At 40.5% G+C, this 20,124-nt stretch overlaps 2 protein-coding genes across 3 annotated transcripts in view; one reads left to right on the top strand and one right to left on the bottom strand.

The window, feature by feature from the left end:
• CFTR (CF transmembrane conductance regulator) overlaps nucleotides 1–20,124 on the bottom strand; it is a 219,361-nt gene that overhangs the window by 43,935 nt on the left and 155,302 nt on the right. The window lies entirely within an intron of this gene.
• Nucleotides 6,093–20,124, top strand: part of CTTNBP2 (cortactin binding protein 2) — an 80,719-nt gene continuing 66,687 nt past the window's right edge. For both annotated transcript variants that reach the window (XM_051795403.1, XM_051795402.1), the window contains exons 1-2: nucleotides 6,093–6,263; nucleotides 18,258–18,365. In XM_051795403.1, the coding sequence (XP_051651363.1) occupies nucleotides 6,195–6,263; nucleotides 18,258–18,365 (177 nt within the window). In that variant the 5' untranslated portion in view covers nucleotides 6,093–6,194. The remainder of the gene's footprint in view (nucleotides 6,264–18,257; nucleotides 18,366–20,124) is intronic.

Below are 20,124 nucleotides of genomic sequence, written 5' to 3'. Positions count from 1 at the left end.
TGGAAATAAGTGAATTTTGCATACATACAGAATGCCACATGAATTATAATTTCACCTTTTTAACTTATGATTTCACGAAGTCTGTTGCAGTGAATTATTTTTTTCTGATTAAAACATTCATCAGAACATGTGTTACTCATAAACTTGAACCACAGACTTACATGTGAGTTACCTATCTTTGGGTGGGTAACTATGAGTCTTGGCAATATGATCACGTTTGTTCAGTTTATGGAACACATACACACACACACACTCTGAAATCTCTTGTCTTTTCATAGGATAATTTTTCAACTTTGAGAGTATAAATAAAGTTACATTGCAAAGGTTGAATTGCATGGGTAAGTATATCACTTTCCTACAGGCAAGTAATTTTGCTTCCTTATTCTAGTAAATGCTTGTTTTTCAGGTGGGAATTAACTCAGCACAATGATTTCTGTTCTGTGTCAGCAGCACAGGAGCTGTGGTTCCACAGTGTCAGTGTCGGAGCTAAGAACCTATTGAAGCAGTTTTGTTTCATTAGCAAGGGAATTTTTCCCTAGTGGAGCATTTCAATACAAAAAACATTCCATTGCCAAGCCTTCACACAGATGTTCAATCCAAGTGCTAAGGTAGTTACCACCTTAGTGAGACTGATCCTTCTTGCCAATGAGTTGATTAACCTTCCTTGATGTTTTATTTCTACAGTTACAGAGCAAAGGTCCTCTTGAAGCTGTTTCATGTGCTGAATGCCTGCACACAGCGCTGTGCTTGCCCAGCGAGCTCTTGGAGCCATAGCAGGGCTTTGGCAGGGAGGACAGCCTCCACTGTGTGCACTACCATTTCAATTCTAGGCTAGTTTCTTCTAGAATACAGAGGTCCATTTTGGCAGTGGTATAGCCTCATCTCTCCAGGGGGGCATTTAGCAATCCAATTTTGTTCACAGGATGTCAACAGCAGAAGAAAATGTCAAAATTAACCTTTTGTATAGTGAAAAGGAGCAAGTGAAGGAGCAAGTGCCTAAACAGCAGGGTTAGCAATCAAGGGATTATGGGGGGGGGAGGGAGGAGAAAAGAAAAGATAAAAAGAAGAGAATCTGCAATAAAGTGATTTAATAATCATTGAAAAAATTAATTGCACCACGTGGTGATTTGTGGGCAAAGAGTTAAATTCCAGAATGAGGTAGTGTACTTCCCAGCACTGCAGATCACTGCATAACTCCTGCCAGTGAAGGAACAAATTCTTCCACGTCTGGCACTTACACATGAATTCCCCTGCCTCCTGCCACTACAGCCAATATGATCACAGCAGCAAGCAGTTCTCCTGTGTCCAAAAAAAAATGTGGAATTTTTGCTTGGAAGTGCTGATGTCTGTAAAAGTATGTTAGTCATCATGCCTACTTAGGGAAACTGGTTTTGAGAATTCTTGATTCCTGTACCTTTATTGCTTCAGTGAGAAATCTCTTCTGGATTTACTTCACATTCCTTACTGGTACCAATGAGAAGATGAATGAAAAAGAGAAACAAAACAGAGCTTTTAGTTTTTCCGAATATTTTCATACGTTTTCAGTCTGATAACTTTAACTGTCGTATATCTTTCTGGTATTTAAAAAGCTGTATACACTCCTTTTTGTCTTGACAGCAAATGAATTATCATTTTCTTCCTCATAGGAAAGCTTATGTATTTGAACTCCAGGGAGATAGCGTGTGATCTTTTTGCATAACACAGACTGCAAAACTTCTCTAAAAGAAATGTTTCGAATTCATAGGCTGTACCCATTTTTAGTTTCTGGATTCTATTCTGGGCTCCAATTTCCAAAACTTAGGCACAGCAAACACTCAAATTTTAGATTCCAGTTGGAGTGAGCTTTCCCTCTCCTTGTGTTAAAATGAGGTCTCATTTAGAATCCTCCTGCTCAAGGTTAACTTTTTGACTTGTCACCTGTAATTTTTAGATATTTACAGGATGTTACACTATTGGTAGAATAATGTCATTCAAGGTGAAGGCTCAGTGATAGCAGCTTTCTCTTTCTTTGTAAAAGATACTTAAGGATCTTGTCATTTTGTTCTTTAATATGATGTGAGATTTGCAGTAGGCACTAAATGCTTCATTTTATGTTTTAAACATTAAAACACAATCCATAAACATTCAAATAACCTTTCCTGAGATGTCAGTAATGCTGACACACAGAACACTGTATTTTGATTTTTTTCCTTTTTTTTTGTGCACTTTTCCCTTTCTAAGTGGACTAAAGCCAATTTTCTACACTCCAGTCATGCGAATCATGTTACCAGCTTACAGTAATATTCAGCACCATTGAATTTATGCTCATAAATCAACAATTCCAACACTTTTTTTATCAGCTATGCTCCTTCTACATAGTCAATTAAAGCATCTCTTCTGTTCATGCCTATTGGAGATTCTATTTTGTTCTCAATGCTTTCATTTTTGTCTCCTTTTCACCTTTCTTTTTAATGTAAGTTTAACACCATCTGAAGCAGCCAACATGCCTTCTAGAATACTGATTCTATTTCTATTGAATTTCACCTGGACGGTGGTGTGCCATCTTCCAAAGAAAGCAACCCCTTCTTCACAAAGCCCAAGTTAATGGTTCAGAGCTCTGTATTGCTTATAAGTCTTCAAAACCAAAGTTCCCTGAAGAGGTAATCAGTGCAGTATTTGAATTTGTTGTTTGGTTTGGCTTGATGAGTCCTAGATGAGGATGATGGCAGAAATGTCTAAAGTTTGCACTGGGATGACCTTTGGAGAGATTGTGATGATACAGTGATTAATCACTTTTTCTCAGATATCCAATATTCTGTAAAAATTTATCTTGGAACTTCAGCGTCTCCTCCTTGCTTTAAATTCAGACACAGGCTTATTATTTTTTTTAAAAAAAAGGATAATAAAATACTATTTTACACGGTTTTTTGGTTTGTTTTCCCATGTAAGTGGTTAGTTTTGCAGTTTGCTTCCCTACCAATGTAAAGCCAAGGCACACATTTTCTATCACAGCAGTTGTGTGCTAATGGAGGGAATGTGCACCACTCAGCCCAGCAGTTGCATCCTGCAAGGTGTGGACACATTACACTGCTGTGTGCCGCCTCTCTCTAATCACAGAAAAGAAATACATTTAAAACTACACTGTAAGGCCTGCTCCTAGGCTTGAGCTTTTCTTTATGTCACTCAAGCCAGATAAAACTAGAACAGCAGAAGAAGAGTTAATTGCATTCAATTTGCCAGTTATGTGCTAGTAGTAAAAGAGTGAGCACCTTCCTCTGAGAAAAGCAACTCCTTTGCCTTACTGTAGTGACAAAATTGTCTGTAAAAGCAAAGGCAATTTCTTCTCCTAGAAGGGCTCTGACTTAGCCATGCATTAAAAAAGTGTTTTGCCCTGTATAATGCAGGCATAGCAATGACAGTGCACTACGGGAGCAGTCATGAGGTCATGCTGTCCCTCACTTTGAATTCATTCATTATGTGTGTAGATGTTGTATTACCAAGGGTTTAAAGCCAGTTCTGAGAGAGGATGTCAGTAGCATAAACCAAATAACCAGGGAATAACTAAGACCTTGTCCAGTGATGCGGTACTAACAATCAAGGAAAAACATGTTTCCTACTTTGAAGATGATCCCAAGTGTGAGGTGTTCTTTGTGCAGGAAAACCACAAACACTTTTGGACTCTACCACCATCATTGATGATGCAGTGGTTGCTGTGCAGCACAAGAATCTACTCCCAGTAGTGACTGGTAATATCTAATATAGATTTTAGTGCTCTCATGCCAACCATAAGCCTTGTTGTTCTCATTAAAAAAAAGAGCAAAGAAGCATAAACATGCAAGATAGTCTCATAAAATTACAAAAATCAATAATATTTTCAAAATGTTGTGACAATTCATTTTATGACATAAAGAAGAAATATAGACCACTCCTCCTTCTAAAGAATGTCTGTCATCTTTTTGACCACAACAGCAGGTCAAACTACCTACAACACTTAGATGACATGCTGGATATTTGTTGTCTGGCGACAGGCTTTGAAATGAAGTGTTGCTGGTCCATCTATCCTATAAATTTTTTGCTGGCTGAGATCTGAGCACTCCCATCTCTCTCAGAAATCAATCTAAATTTATCTTCAGATGAGGAAAGAGAGATCAGTTCTCAAGTCTGAGATGGAAAGCTATGACTAATCTAATATTCATTGTTATTTTGATAAATGTACGCTTGGTAATTGATAAAATATCAGCTAAACCAGTTTATGATCTCAGCAGAGCAAGAGATAAATAGCGTAGTCTTTGCTGCATCATTGCTGTGATGTGGATGGAGTTAAAAAATAGTACTTACACAGTATGTTGCGTTCATGCTTTGTACCAACTCAGAAAGACACATAAGTAACTGTGATGGTCAGCAGATGATTCTAATGCGACAGGGAAACCCTGGCCATAACAATGGTAGATGGGAATCAATAAGAGGAAAGATATTCTCAAACAATTTAAGAAACTTCAGTTTTTAAAGCCCTTCTGGAAAGAAGTATGACAGAGTTCATGGGAAACAAATGACTTTTCCTTGAGTTTCTTGAAGGCAAAGCACCAAACACTCTTCCAGATTTACCTAAATAATAACTATGAGCCATGTATGTTACTTTGCTGTCAATAAAAGCAACAGTTTATCCTAAACAAATTAAATGGTAACAGAGTGCTGTGAACTGAGAAAAACAAGTTGTTTTAGGCTATGTGTCATCAATAGAGTTTCTCAGTTTCAGTGGTGGAAAGGATGTGAGCACTCACTACAGTTATAAAAATGTAAAACTTCAGTAGGAGGAGACCTAGATAATTTTTAAGGAGAAAGAAAAAACAAACCCTAAACCAGAAAATGTCTGTTTAACTCGATTTTATATGCCCCATGATGGATCCTATACACTGCTTTCTGCTCATGCTGTTCAGTGCACATTTACGTTACGGTTGGAGTTTATTGTACTAATCACTCATCAGTTCCCTTTCCGGTAATGTAAAGGGGAAACGTTCATGCATGTTTTTACTTCCATCCTTAGGAACAGCATGCTTAGAAGAACATTTGCTGTCTTTGATCAAGGCATTGGTCCACTTCTGTCTGGTCACGGTGCCAACAGAGTTAGTCCAGCATGAGTCTAGACTTTAGGCAGGCCTATGAAAGAGGAGCCTGCCAAGGCTCAGAGGAGCCTGCTGTTTGTGGAAGTTATGTGTGGCTGCAGAGCGAACAGTGTTGCAAATCCAGCTTATAATGGATGTAAAGTTGGTTCCAGTGGAGCGTACATTTGGATTTGGTCTTAGTATAGGTCCCCATTGCGAGAGCAAAGCAGACTTTGAGGAATCTGGAGATGGGCAGTGCAGCAGAAGTGGAGGAGTGCTCCTGGGTGGAGGACATTGAGCCTGCGTGGTAGTGGGTTCAGCTCAGCTGCCAAAACCTTCCTCTGGAGGTGTTAGAACAGGATTCAGCTTTGGTACCTGCCTGGAATGGCAAAGGGCAACCCAATCAGGGTGGGCTTCAGCACTGGGTCTGAGAGGTACCAAAGCATTGGGCCTGATACGTTGGAGGTCCACTCTTACACAGGCTCTGAAAATATGCCTTGAAAATAATCCAGCAAGCAATGGCTGGCAGCAGAAATGTTCCCCCAAATCCCTCCACAGGGCACGGGGAGGGACAGATGACTCCTCCAGTCAGCACCCCCAGATGATGCCCTCCCCTCAAAGACTTCATCTGGTTTAAGGATCTCACTGATCAGTTAAGCCAACCCCACTGCAACCCCCCCTTTTTTTTTGCCCCGTCCATAATCTTTCCTTTCCTTCTCCTGCTGCCAAGACGCGGGGGAGGGCAGGGAGGAGAGCAATGCCTGCGTGGGGCCCGGGTAGCGCGGTGGCGAGGACACTCCCCTCCGCCACCATTGCGCGCCGGCCGCCCGCAGCGGGGTCTCGCTCCCCCTCCGCCCGGCCCCGGGCCGCCGCATGGCGGGCGGGGAGCGGGTGGGTGGCGAAGTCCGAGTGCCCGCCGGCGGGAGTCGCTCGCCTCGGCCGGCGCAGGGGCGCCTCGGCTCGGCAGCCTCGCCTGCGCGGCGCCGCAGGGGTTAAGCGCCCCCGCTCCCGGCGGGCTCGCTGCCGGCGGGGAGCGGGTTAAGCGCCTGGCGGCGACGGATCCGCCACTCGGCTCCGCACCGCGCTCCGCGCTGGAGCCAATACAGTGGGAAGATGGCGACGGAGGGAGCGAGCGGCGAGCCGGGCTCTGGCAGGCAGGAGGACTCGGCGGCCACGGCAGCGGTAACCGGCCTGGCGGGAGAGGGGGGTGCGACCTAAGCTGGAGCGAGGAGGGCTCCCCGTGGGTTTGGGACGAAGCGGCGCTTGGAGACCTGCCTCCCCCGCTCCGTCCCTCCGCCCTCCTTCTCCCCCGGGGCGGGACGGGGCTCGCTGCGGGACCCGCCGCCGCCGAGCCCCGTCCCGCCCCGGGCAAGAACAGAGAGGGGCGCGGGATCTCCCTCCCCGCTGCCCTCTCTCTTCCCTCAGCGGGGGCGGCGGGTTCTCTCCCCCATTGTTCCTTCACGCTGCTCCGGCGCGGGGTGGGTGTACGGCGCCAGTGAGGGACACGGAGGGGGCTCCTCTCCGCGTCTTTTTTCTCTCGCACCCGCCTCCCTTTTCCCGCCGCTTCCAACAGCGAGGGGGCTGCGCTCCGGCTCTCCCGGCGGGCTGAGGTGCTGACAGAGGCCGGGGCACCGGGACCTGTCAGACCGAGGTGGGGGGGAAATGTTGCTCTTTAACCCTTTGCCGGGCCCGCAAGGCGCTTGGCTTTCACCTTCCTCCTGTGAGGCGTTTTCGGCGCTGGGGCACCGTCCTTTCCCCCGCCCCAAGGCCCCGTCCCGAGCCGGGTGGGTGGAAGCGTCCCCGCTCCCGGGCCCGCGCCCCAGGGGCAGGATCTGGCGCCCCGCTTAAAATATCTCCAAAAGCTGAGCAGAACCTCCCTCCCTGCCGGTGTGTCCCTTCAGCGGGTGGGGAGGCCGCTGAAGGGAGGCGGAGGGATGCGGTGCGGTGCCCGCCGGTGGTTGTAGCGGTGCCGCGGGGAGGCTGCACTCCCCTGGGTTAGCGCTGGGCTCCCCGACCCCAGACAGGGAGGCAGGGCTCGTCCCCTCGATCGCTTTGCGCCTCCGCTGGGCCCCGGCTCGTCGCCTGTGCTCTGGCAGACACCTCTCAACCCGGCAGCTCTCCCTCGCCCGGCGCATCCCAGACCTGGCGTAGTCCAGCCTGCCTGGGGACCTCCCGGGCGAACCAGACCCTGGTACTCACCTGGCTGGCAGCCGCAGGTCCAGGGTCAGGCTGTAGATGCTCGGCCTCGTAGAAACATGCAAAGTTCGGGGCAGTAAAACCGCGGTGGTACGCCTTCTGCTTGGGATCGTTCCTGAAGGCGATGACCCCCGAAGGGAGGGGACACTAGTTTCTCTGAACTTTAGGTTATTGCTGGCATTTTATTTTTTATTGGCTTGTTTACTTTCAAACAGGCACAACTTCTTATCTGAAACCTTGTTCCAGCTGTGTACTTAATTGTTCTTGTGTGTTTTAAAATCTGCAGTGTTGTGGAAATTGAGTTTTACTTACAAAAAGTAAACCTTACAGAGTGAATATTTATAACATCTGTCTTTTAAACAATGGCATAACCATGGCATAAATGAATATTAAGATAAAAATTCATAAAAGCAAACAAATATTTTAAAGCCCTGGTTTCGACCAAAAATATTTATGCTAAATTCTTTGGTATACTCATATTAATACTGTCTTAATTTTCAGTTTTAAAGACTCAAACTAGTAGCTTTTAATCAAGTAGCACTTCTATATTGCCCTGTTAGACAATGCAGTATAAGCCATTCATGCAATTCGGTGTTCTCATTGTGAAAGGTAGGAGTGATAGCTCTACACTGCACACTGATTTTAAAATTTGTTTTTAAAACTGAAGAGATGCTAGGATGTTACTTCCTAACAAAAATAATACCTATACTTGAGCCATAACAAAGTATATTTTTAAAAATTATTGCTTTAATTTGTAATTTGCCTTCAGTCATTAAGTATTTAATAGTATTTTTTATCTTTTTTCCCTTACCAATATAGGTATTATATTGTTGATTTAACTTTATCTCTTGTACAGGAAAGTAAAAGGAACGTCTCTGTGCAATGAAATTATTTTAAACAGGTGTTCACAATACTGCAGTATTTCTTTTGAAGGGATTAATATGAATAGCTTATTTTCTGTCTTTAAACTCGAGATACAGAATTATGAATTGGATCACCTTGCTTACTTTTTGGATAACAGTAATCATTTAGGTGAATATCTTTTAATTCACACTAAACTTCAACATATAACGAAGTATTGTGTTGGGGTTTTTTGTTGGCCTTTTTTTTTTTTTAGTTGTCAGAATCTTGATTGCAGAAATGGTGCAGTAAAAAGCTATGAGAACAGTATTTGTAATAGTAATGTGTTAATGTTTAAATTTTATGGTGTAAGCAGAAAGTATGTAACACAGGACATACCATAGGGTTTCCTGATACTAAATACCGTTATTGTGTCTTAATACACTATCAGTAACATTAGTGGAAAAAAAAAGACTGTTTCTGATCTTTTTAGAAGCACTGTAGAAAAGGAATGAAAGTGCCTCCCTCCCTCCTTGCATTCACCAGAGAATTTGACTGAAAAAACCTAGACTGTTTTATAATGTGTTACATGTAAGAACAAGGCTGATAATCTTGTCATTCTGAGTTTCCTGGATGGAACACAGAATTTGGTAAACCCATCACTTCTTTCTCACAAAATACTGGTATTTTTATCATTGTAAGGATAGCAAGGAAGAATGGCAGGGGAGTGGTTCTGGTCCTTTTTCATACCTGCACAGCATGATTGCACTGAAGTCAGGGAAATTATGTTGGTGCAATTTGGACTAGAATTGAGAGAAAACATCTCTGTGTGTGTTTTAAAACATCTCTGAATTACTTCCATCTGCATAATGTCTACCAATGATTATATAGTAGCAAGAAATAATCCAATTTGACAGTCTTTTTGTTGAAACATTGAACATCAGCCTGCTGTGCTTAGAGGGTTGGCTTGTCACACACGATAGCTTTAGTGTAGCTGTAACAAAGCCTATGAAAAGCCTGTTATGTCAATCGTAAAGTTTGTTAAAATTATTCAGTAAAATTTTGCGTTTTATTTTGCTTGACCAGTGATCAAAACCATAAATGTTATTTTTCCCTCAAAGACAGTACCTTCTACTGTTTGTAAAGCTGTACATATAATGGATATTGATAGAGTGGAATCTTGACTCCTCTAAAATGTGTAGGGATTTTGTTGCTGTCTTCATCAGTGAAAATTACATTGAGAATGATGTGTGCACACGCCGAAGGATAACTCTGGGTTGCTGTGGGTCACGCAACAGTACAAAAAAGTTACACTACATAAAAAACTATCAATAGTAAAAAAAAAAAGTGAAGAGAAATTCCTCGACACTTTGAGGTGACATTTTGGGGTATTTTATGCTTAGCTTGGTATATTCACTATCTATCGATCTGTAAGAGTGTTCATAGTAGAACTGCCATTCTGGTCAATATAGTGAAATGCTAAATTATGGTTTGATCATATCAATTATACAGGCTGATTTCGATCAGTTGGAAAGATTCTTATCTGGAAAATACTGCAAGTAGCAGAAAATGAGACCATAGCCTTGAAAAGCAAAGACTGTATCTTATTAGAGATTACATCCTGGAAAATGGTCACCTGCAAAAGGACTAACTACCACTGTGCTCATCTGAATACAAGTTTTCAGTGTAGTGTTATTGTTCAGAGAAGTTATTCTCTTCTAGTGAGATGTGCGATGCTGTTGTGGTGTTTCAGCATGTAGGTGAGATGCAGAGAGAGCACAGTTCTGTCTATTTTAGCCCTGCTGCTCCTCTGTGATGAGAGATCGGTCTTGATCCATGTTGCAGTGATATACTTCAAACCTCCTTTCTTTCTCTCCTCCCTCTTCTCCAAACTATGGCACTGCCTTTCCTGTGCCTTCTATTCCATGACCTGCAGCACATCCTCTCTTCCTGTGTTGTGAAGATCTTTGGGGATGAGAAAAGAAAGCCACAGAATGTAGACCACTTAGTAAATGTTCCTTTCTCTTTCAAATGTGGACTTGTTACACTGTCTGTCATTAGAGGTGAAGTACAGAGGGGCAATGCTCTGAGCCGGATGTGTGAAAGTGGCATGGAGGTGCAAAGCTGTCGGATGCAGTTCTGTTGTTTTCCCAACCCTTTGACTTCATTTGTGTAAGCATTGCTTTGGCCTCAGAGGTGGATATAGCAGGATAGGAATAGAGATGGAAATAGGGACAGGAAGGAAAGAGGTCAGGAAGACAGCAGTCTGAGGTCTGACTCTGCACCTGCGCCTACCCAAGAAAGGGATCAGCTGATTTACAATACCTGTATAATTCTTGAATATGTAAGCCAGAAGGTGTCAGTTAGGCATAGGGAAGATGTACTGGTATGTACCTTTAATTCACAAATAATATGTAAATTAAAGCTTTCTTGGGCATTGCTCTTTCAGTTCTCTTGTAGCCCAAAATAACGTGTAAAATTCTGGAACACTTAGAGATAGCTTCAACAGTGTGTACCCATATCTGTACCTAATCATATACTATGTGCCTTAAAAGTGACTTATCTGAAAGCAACTTGCTGAATAGAAATTACCCATTAAATCTAAGTAAGAATTTAAACATGATTATTGAAAGTTTATGGGCCTAGATCCATAATAAAAAACATGTAGTTACCTAACCTGCACTGAAATAAAAATAATGAAGTACCTTTGTGGCTGTTAATAGATTGCAAACATGTTTTAACAGCTATGACAATATCTGGGTATGTATAAAGGTCAATGTCTTACTAATTTTGGAGGGTTTGGGGGCTGGGTTTTTTCTTGTTTCCAAAATAAATTTCCCAGCTCTGAGGTATAGTATATTTATGGTTAATGTTGAAACTGTTAAAGGTTTTGCTGTTAGTTCAAGCCAAGAAAACCCACAAACAGCTAAACAAAACCTCCCCCATACCTTTTAAAGGAAACCTTTGAAAAAACCCAGAAAGCAAGGGAGCTGTGCTTGGGAAGAGGAGTAAGAGGAGTTACCTGCAGAGTAAGCAGGTAACTTCAGGTGGTGAACAGTTCAATAAAAGTCATTGAGCTAATGGGTGGGCATAATTAAATGCATATACAGTGACTTCATGATCCCTCAGGTGTTACTGTGAAATTATATGTGTCTTGAATGTTAGCATCAGATGGTAGTCTCTTCAGCAAGAAGCTCCATGTTAGTTGAGGAGCAAGTTCAGCAACATTGCTTTTCCTTGGAAGATATTTCTCTGCCTTCATATTTGTTTCTGTTACTAAGAACATTCCTAAAGGTCGTATCTTACTTCTTAAGTTCATCTTAGGTGAGGTGGGAAATGGACATGTATTTTGGTGAAATGTGGGATCGTAGATTCTTACCCTAGTTTCAGACTAAAGAACGAGCCTTCCACAGCCAAAGCAATAAATTGTGGATTTCCCTGAAGTGTTCATGAATACTATGTGATATTATAACCACTTCTTTTATCAGTTTCTCTGTTTGCAGAGTTTTCTTTATTAGAAAAGGACTAGGATTCATTTGACCACATACCCACTTCCTTTTATAGTTGGTGGGGTGAAGTAAGTGGTTAGAAGGAATAACCTGGTTTAGAAATAAGTTTGTGAACTTCTCTGGTTTTGAGTGGAGTGACTTAGACAGCTGGCTCTTGGAGGTATGGATGGGGTTCAAGACACTTAAATTTAGGTGCCTATGTGTGTGTACAGTGTTTAATATCCTGTTACAGTCAGTGGAGCCATGAGCAAATAGTTCTGGTGGCCGGTTAGCTGATTAGCTTTTTTGTCTGTTTGACTAGGCTGGTCCCTAAAAGGGACATGAGGTACCTGACTTACATAGCTGATACCATTAGGTACCTCACTTGCAAACATACACTGAAGGCACCCACCTTTAGATGTCTTGGTCCAATCTTGCAGGCTTCCTTTAGTGACCTTATATGATACTCTGGGGTATCCTAGCTGGCCTTCTGCTACTGGTCCAGTTGCCATGGATGATTCTCCTAAGTTCTGTATCATATCTACCTGTCCTAAAAAGCTATCTCTGATCCCTGGGACATTTCAAATCCCATTAATTCTTCTCCATAGGCAACTAAAGAGACTTAGTCAAAATAGATATTTATACTTGGTCAGATGTGTTGTACCTGGGGGATATACTTGATGTTGTAAAACATATGAATCATGGTTGTTTCCCTGGTGCAGTTGTTTCATGGATCTGACAGATGGGAGACCATTGTTATACTAGAAGTTTACTTTGTATAGCCTAATAGGTAATAGCAAACCATTTTTATCTTTAGAATCTTCTCTTGGAAGTCCACTTTCTGAACCCTCAAGATGCGCCTTGATTGGAACTCAATATAAAATATGTATCTACAAATGTAGATATGTACCTTTCCCTTTCCTTCTGAAAGGACTATATTTTTTTGACAGCTTTTCCCTATGTGTTTTCCTGTACACCATTTTTATACTTCTCCCAGCCCAACTCCCGCCCTTCCACTTCAGCCCTCAATTATGTTCCATAGGTTTCTTTCCCAAGTCCTGGGTTATTACCCACTTCCAATTTTAAAAGGCTTTCTGAGCAAGAAGGAGCTTGTTTTCTATGGTCATTTGTGATTAATTCACAGCTAACTTGTTTCTTGCCTGTGTTCTGTTTAGGGAGAGTACAAAGTTGAGGCTTTTATACTTTGACTGTCTATTCAGGCTTCTGCTGCAGGCAGTGGAGTTTTTAACAGTTACTGCGATAGCACAATGAACAGAACTTTTAGCTCCTGAGATTGCCAGTACCATCAGCTGGGCTAGGTCAGCAAAACCAACTTTTGGCACTGTCAATGCCTCACAATATTATTTTCTAATTTTTTTTTTTTAGCGAGAGCACTGTGATGAATTTAACCATAAATACTTTTACTGTTTCTACTTCTGAGTTTGTATACTTGTGGGAAGGAGTCCATTCTGTTCCCGTGCCTCATGGTGACCTTCCAATTCCATCCTCTTTCCATCTTTTCCAAAGGCGATTGAGGCGTTAAAGCACGTGTCCAGTTTGATCACTGCTGTCCTGAGTAGTCCTTCTCTTGTTCAGAATTGATGCTTTTTTCTTCTTTTTGGTTCATGGCAGAGCTTCTTTTAGTTTTAGCAATGCTAGTATCATTTTGCCTGTACTGTTTTTGTGGTGCAAACACAGGTAGTTGAATGAGTTTTAGCTAATAAGCAGTTTGCTCTATTGTCGGTGCACTTGCTGCCAGGCAACATAGACCCATTGCAAAACTGAAAAGTAACGTGAAGTTTTAGAGCCGTAGAGGAATGAAATAGTCTTTTTAGGGTACTTTATTCTTATAAATCAAATCAACCAGACATTTTAAAATATGAAAGAGGTAGACAAAAAATTATCTTGTGTTTTGGTTGTTCTTACCAAATGTCTCCCTGGGACAACATGTTCAAATATCCCTGTTATAAAACCAATACAATGCCTGGCTTGGTTACATAGTTGTTAAGCTGTTGGTTAAATTGTTACAGCTTGGCATTCTACCAGAGGTATTGTAGCTAAACCCTAGATGACACATAAGCCATCAGCTACTAACGCAGTCTTTATTTTCTAGAGATCTAAGATTTATTGCTCCACTGGAAGATGTTAGGAAGATTACTTTGCTAGATCTGACCAGCAGTTTTCTCTATGATTTGGCCAAGCAGTGCTCCCTCTGAATAAGAACTTTGGACAAGCCCACCATGACTGACATCTTGATTCCCAGAAGATGGCACAGAGTGTTTAAGAGGGAGGATAGTTTCATTTCATCATATACTTTATCTACTCAAATATCTTAAAGACATTTTTACAACTGTGCTTGAGAATATGTTAGGTTTTTTTTAAACAATATATTTTAGTCTAGTTAGGAAAGGCTACATTGCTGCTCTGTAAGTGTTGATTCAGAGATGTGCATGAGAAGAAGTTGTGGTAGCGTCTTCAGTGACTGCCATGCACACTCCTACCCCGTGTGAGTGGATTCGAGTTCACTTATCCATAGTGAACAAGTCTAAGACGTCCTTAAAGTACTAAGATGTCATTCCAGTTTCAGAATGTCAAATGCAGTTATGAAAAAAAAGCTTCAGTGGGAATAAAATTATTCATAAACAAGACCTGAAAAATGATGGTGTTTGTCTTCATTCTAAAGAGTACCCTTTCTGTTTATGGGTCTTTTCTGGTTGATTGTGGACAATTTCAGGAAATTTTGTTTGTTCTTCATATGTATGTGAAGACTTGTCTGGTGGAGTGTGTAGCATGGAGAGTGTGGGTAATAATAGGTTGCGTTTCTTGTGCTTAAAGATCAGAGGGCATCAAACAAAAGTAGCTGCTGGCAGACTGACAGCAAAGGTGGTGGTTCTACATATAATGTGTAGTTGTGCTGTGGAATGTTGTGGATTACACAGAGATTCAAAAAGCAAGGGGGCAAACTCACAAAAGATATGTCAGCTGAGGGCTGCTACATGCAAAATGACAATTTCTGGCTCAGAAGGTGAATTAGCTGCATATTGCTTGAGGTTAGGAGAGTATTTCTGGGAAGTATCATTATGGGCTTGTCTTGTTCTAGTGCTGATTTCAAGGCATCCATTATTGTCTGCTTTTGGAGCCAAGATGCTCGGGTAAGGAGGTTTTTAGTCAGATATGCTAGAACTGTTCATATCGACAGTGGTTTTGCTAGTTCTTATTTCAAGTTTTTAAAATTAAAAATATAAAACCTAAGTTACGTATCTTGTTGGTATGTTTTTCTATAAACATTTCTGTGTGTTTATTTATATCTAACCATAAATTACCAGAGGGCACTCTTAGTTTCTAGTTTTTGCTGTCTTTTCATATGTTCGTGTGTACTTGAACAAAATTTTATGTAATTGTTTGATCAAATGTGTAGTTAAAAATCTCATCACTGCATCACATATGTTGAGGAACATCTCTGGTTTGTTAAGAATGGAAAAATGTTTTCATTTATGTCTTAGGGAAGACTGCAGAAATTAGGAGTTTCACCTGTGATGTACAGTCTTTTGACAAAGAGCTGTCCTGTGTTATACCTCCTAACAGGCTGGAGTTACTGATTTGGGCAAAAGACTAGGATCATGTTTCTTGTGCTGTACTTTTGTGGATGCCCCTCTTAACTTTGTCCCTGTCTATCAGAAACTGTGGGTGACTTTTTGTTGTCAGAACAGACAAGTATATTTTAGAAAGGAAAGATAGTGATTAAACCATTGAGTGGGGACTTAAAAGATTGTTACTGAATATTGTATTCTATACTACTTGCTTTATATGTTTGGAAAAAACTATCTCTGCATCAGTTTACCATCTGAAAAATGAAGATTTTTTCCTCTATAATAAAGGAAGTTGTATGAATAAATCAGTTCCTATCCTTGAGCTATTAGATTTCATGAAGTGGTTCATAGAAGAGGGAGAGTGGGTCCTACTATCTGACTGAATTAAATTTAATAATTAGAAATGTTGAGAGGGAAATCTGCTGCAGCCTATAAGGTAAAATGTAGTGAATTGACACTAGATTACATGAGGAACTGTGTAAGTGTAGTAACTTTTCACTTTGTATATGTCCTTAGATCAGTGAGCACTGTATAGAATTGTGAGAAGCACTGTGAGAAACTGCTGCAATATATATTGGAAAAAAGCCTTCAGAGAAACCAGTTGTTTTTCTTGATCCATTGGCATGGAACCTAAGAGGTATATTTTGGATTAGAGAAATAGCGGACCCAGGTAGCAAAAAATAGAGGATAACTGTCGTTCAGTCTAAAAATTTTGGTTAGAATGGATGGCCCTGTCCTCAAAACAGCTATGCTTAATAGGAATAAGGGGCACTGGAGCATCTCTTATGAGGACAAGCTGAGGGAACTGAGCCTGTTCAGCCTGGAAAGGAGACAACCGAGAGGGAATCTCATCAATGTATATAAGTATCTGAAGGGAGGGTGTCAAGAGGATGGAGCCAGGCTTTTCTCAGTGGTGCCAAGCAATGGGATACAAGGCAATGGGCAGAAACTGATGGACAGGGAGTTCCACCTGAATATGAGGAAGAACTTCTTTACTGTGTGGGTGACTGAGCACTGGAAGAGGTTGCCCAGTCCAGGTGTGGAATCTCCCTCACTGGAGATATTCAGGAACCGTCTGGACACAATCTGGTGCGGTATGCTCTAGGATGACCCTGCTTGAGCAGGGAGATTGGACCAGGTGATCCACTGTGGTCCTTTTCAACCTTACCCATTCAGTGATTCTGTGAAATTATTACTCCTCTTGTTGATCCATGTTGTTCACCTAAATGGAGAAGCTTAATCAAATGTACATTGAATGTAAATAGCTGAAGTTCTGGCATACAGGTCTCACTAGCCATTTGTGCACCTCTATGTGTTTTAACTACAAAGTAAAAATGGAACCCAGTAAATCTAACACAGTTATAGCTTTTGGGTATTTTTGATCTGTGGTTGTCTAACCTGAGGGAAGAATAACTGTTGTGCTATCCTCTTGCCTTGAGAAATTAGAAATGCACTTATTTTTTGTGCTGTACTTAAACTCCTGAGTAGCTGAATGCTTAGCTTTTACGTCCCTCAAGGAAAATAGTATATTCAGATACACTGTTCACCTAATTTGGCAACAGATTACTTCATACTGAAGATAGCTGAGTGTTTGCATCACAGGGCTTTTCTAGGAGACCCATCTACATCATAGCAAAGATTCTAATGTTTCCCTTGCAGAGAATAGCATATTGAAAATCAATCTAGGCAGCTGAATCTAGTACATGGAATAAAAATTGTTTTATCTCCCCGCAAGTAATTCCCTTCTAAATTCATTAAGTGTCTACTTGTGTTAGCATGGTGGATATTGATGAACAACAGATTTGTATTAAACTTATCTACCTTTGTGTTTTTGTGAATATTATAACATTCCCCTCATCCCATTTCCAAAATCAAGACTTCCAGCCTTGTAGTCTTTCCTAATATAGTACTTATTCCTTCTCTCTGCATTCTTTTAGTTAGCCAACTCTATACTTTTAGATGAAGACTTTATGCAGTACTTGAGATGTGGGTTTACCAGTTTATATAGCGGCAAAATTAGGCTGTTCATATGTAAGTGAAGAATTATGTACCAGCTCCCACATGAAGTATCTGTCCCTGCCACTTCTCTATCCTTTTCCCAGGTTATTGACAAAGAAGTTGAATCAAGCTGGTCCCTGAGGTGCCCCCTGCTTACCCGTTTCCATATTGAAAAGTGGCTGTTACCTATAATGTTTGCTTGCTATCCTTGAAATGTCTTTATTCCAATACAGTTGGATAGGAGTTTCTGTATAATATTAGATATAGAGCTTTGTCCAAAACTTCTTGAAAATTCAAATGCATAAGTGTCCAGTGGATTCCCTTTACCATTACTATCGACATTGTTACAGAACTGTGGCATTTTGTGAGGTGTTTATGCACGTGCTCAATGATCTTAGCAGTATAAACTCGTTCTCTTGTTTTGCTCAGGGTGGCAGTCAGACTTACACTGGTCTTGGTAACTGTGGAGTCAGAAGATATTGTTGCTATGAACCGTCATTTGTCAGTGCCTCTTAAACCTGAACTGTTCCCTTCATCCACAGAAATAGGACTGCAAATAAAGCCTACACATAAGATTTCTTGTCTTTTCACAAATTGTGCTTCAGAAATTCATAATCAGGCCAGTATATGGTGATGACTTGGTAGCTGTTAGCACAGGTGGATTAGGCGTGCTGTGGTTAAGGTCCTTTCCTTTTCTCTTACCTTTCTCCCTGATATGCTATTTCAGGTCTGCTGAATTGTTTCAGCCTCTGTGAAGCTGCATACAGGAATTGTCAGTCACAAAGTTAGCTGCTTTACCATGTCACCCTTACCATTCACAAAACTTTGCAGGATCGATTCCTTGCAGCAGTGCAGTTTGAAACAATATCATACGGGAGAGCTTTAATTTCTTCCCTTCAAATAAAAAGAATCGGACTATTTGCTGTTAATTTTGACTTTATGTAGTACACATAAAGACACCTCAACTTTTGACATCTATAGATGGATGCTCGTATATCTGGGTTTCAAATCTGCAGTAACTGTTGTAGTAGTCTATGTGCTTATCAGTGTTTTATTTCTTACAGACAAGAGAGTTTGATGTGGATAACCTGAGCAAGGCAGAATTGCGAATGCTTTTGAGTATAATGGAAGGAGAACTAGAAGCACGAGACCTTGTGATTGAAGCCTTGCGGGTAAGTTACTGGGTTGTCGTCATTTGGGTTTTGGCTTTATTTTAAATTCTCTTTTGCCACTTCCCTTGTATTGTACACAGAATATTATTAGTGGAAGAGTAAATTGTGATTTTAAAGTTTTAGTTTGAGTAAATCTCAGTAATCACAAAATATGTTCTTGTTTAATTGTTGCCGTTCAGTAATTCTATGTAATTTTCTACAAAATGTCAAAAAAATTTCAAAGAAATAAGTGAAAAAACTGCAAAATTACTTCCTCTTTAAAATCTTTTATATTCTAGACTCTTTATTTGTGAAAGGAAGGAATATCTTCAAAGGAAAATTCAGTCCATTCATAATTTGTTCTAATGGTCTGTATTTGATTGTATTGCTCTATTCAGTGCTTTCATTTTCTGTGAGATGGAAGGAAGGACAAAATCAGATAGTCACATCCACTTAGGGAAAAGGTTTTGTGGGTTTTTTTTTGTTTGCCTCTGTTTTTTAATAAAAGGTGAAATATGAGATATATACTCTTAACTGCACTTGCAAGATTTGGTAGGATTTTTACTGTGTTAGGTGCCTGTAAAGGTTAGTTTTCTTCTTCAGAAGGTTGCAGTCTGAAAGGCAGCTTAGAAAGTTGACTGGAAATGTACAAACAAAACTGTCTTTTAATCAAAATATGATTTTTTTAGTGACTGTATTGATTTTAAAGTCAATCGGTAGCAGAGTAAAATTTAACAGACCTGCCAAACAAACTATATGTTTAGGGAGAAAAAGAGTCTTGCATGGTTTGAAAATATCTATAACTTCAGAGGACAGAGGGAAATTGTGCCCTTTAAGATATTGTAAAGTAAAACCTCAGTATAATAACATATATCTAATACTAGCTTTTATTAATATGTGTAATGATTATCAAGCAGTGTGGGAACATTTTTCAGTTGTAATGTCACAGTAACAATTGTAAATGCATTTTTATTCAGTTTTAAGTTGTTTTGTGATGGATTCAGATCTCTTGTTGCAAATAGAGCTTTAAACTAGCTGTCATTGATGTACTTGCATTAATAAGTGAAGACTTTACGGGTATAAACCTCTCTTATAAAATAAAATTTTCATTTTGTAGTAACAATAAGACACTGGAAGCAATATTCTTCTGGGGGATTACTGTATTTTGAAGTTATTTGGTGTTTGGCCTTCAGTTATATGCATATGTTAAAATGCACTGCCTTTTCATCTAGCTGTTTTACAATTTCACAGCTCATTTGCCTGGCCTAGGTTTTTTTATTTTCCCTGCCTGCCAGTTAAGGTTTTGTGGAAGGGAAACAGTGTACACACCACATCCAGAATCTTTTTTTTTTTTGACTCTTCTAACTTTGAAGGAATGCAGAGATTATATTCAGGCAATTTTCTATAGTATATATTCATGAACAAGCTGCTGCACTACATACCAAAGAATGTATGTGTTGAAATTGAGCAAAAGGGAGGAGAAAAAAAAGGGGAAAAAAAGAAAAATGCAGTAAACATTTCATGATAGTAAACATTAAACATGCACAGTCCCAGGAATAAAAAAGTCTGTATGAGATTCACATGCACCTGCTGAAATGGGTAGTATGTACGCAGTGGGTTTTGATGATTAATACAGATAATTATAAAAAGTAAGTCAATTTCACATGAGGTATATAAGTGCTGAAAATTGGGGGGTTAGGGTTTTTTGTTTGGCTGGATTTTGTTTGGTTGGTTTTGGTTTTTTTTTTTCTTTTCCTGCATGTCAATTTTTAGTTCCTCT

This window comes from Manacus candei, unplaced genomic scaffold (assembly GCF_025592945.1).
Source record: "Manacus candei isolate 608988 ecotype Guabito, Panama unplaced genomic scaffold, ASM2559294v1 h1tg000043l, whole genome shotgun sequence".
Classification (NCBI taxonomy): domain Eukaryota; kingdom Metazoa; phylum Chordata; class Aves; order Passeriformes; family Pipridae; genus Manacus; species Manacus candei.
Note: the sequence above shows the minus strand (reverse complement) of the source record. Positions and strands in the feature narration are given on the sequence as shown.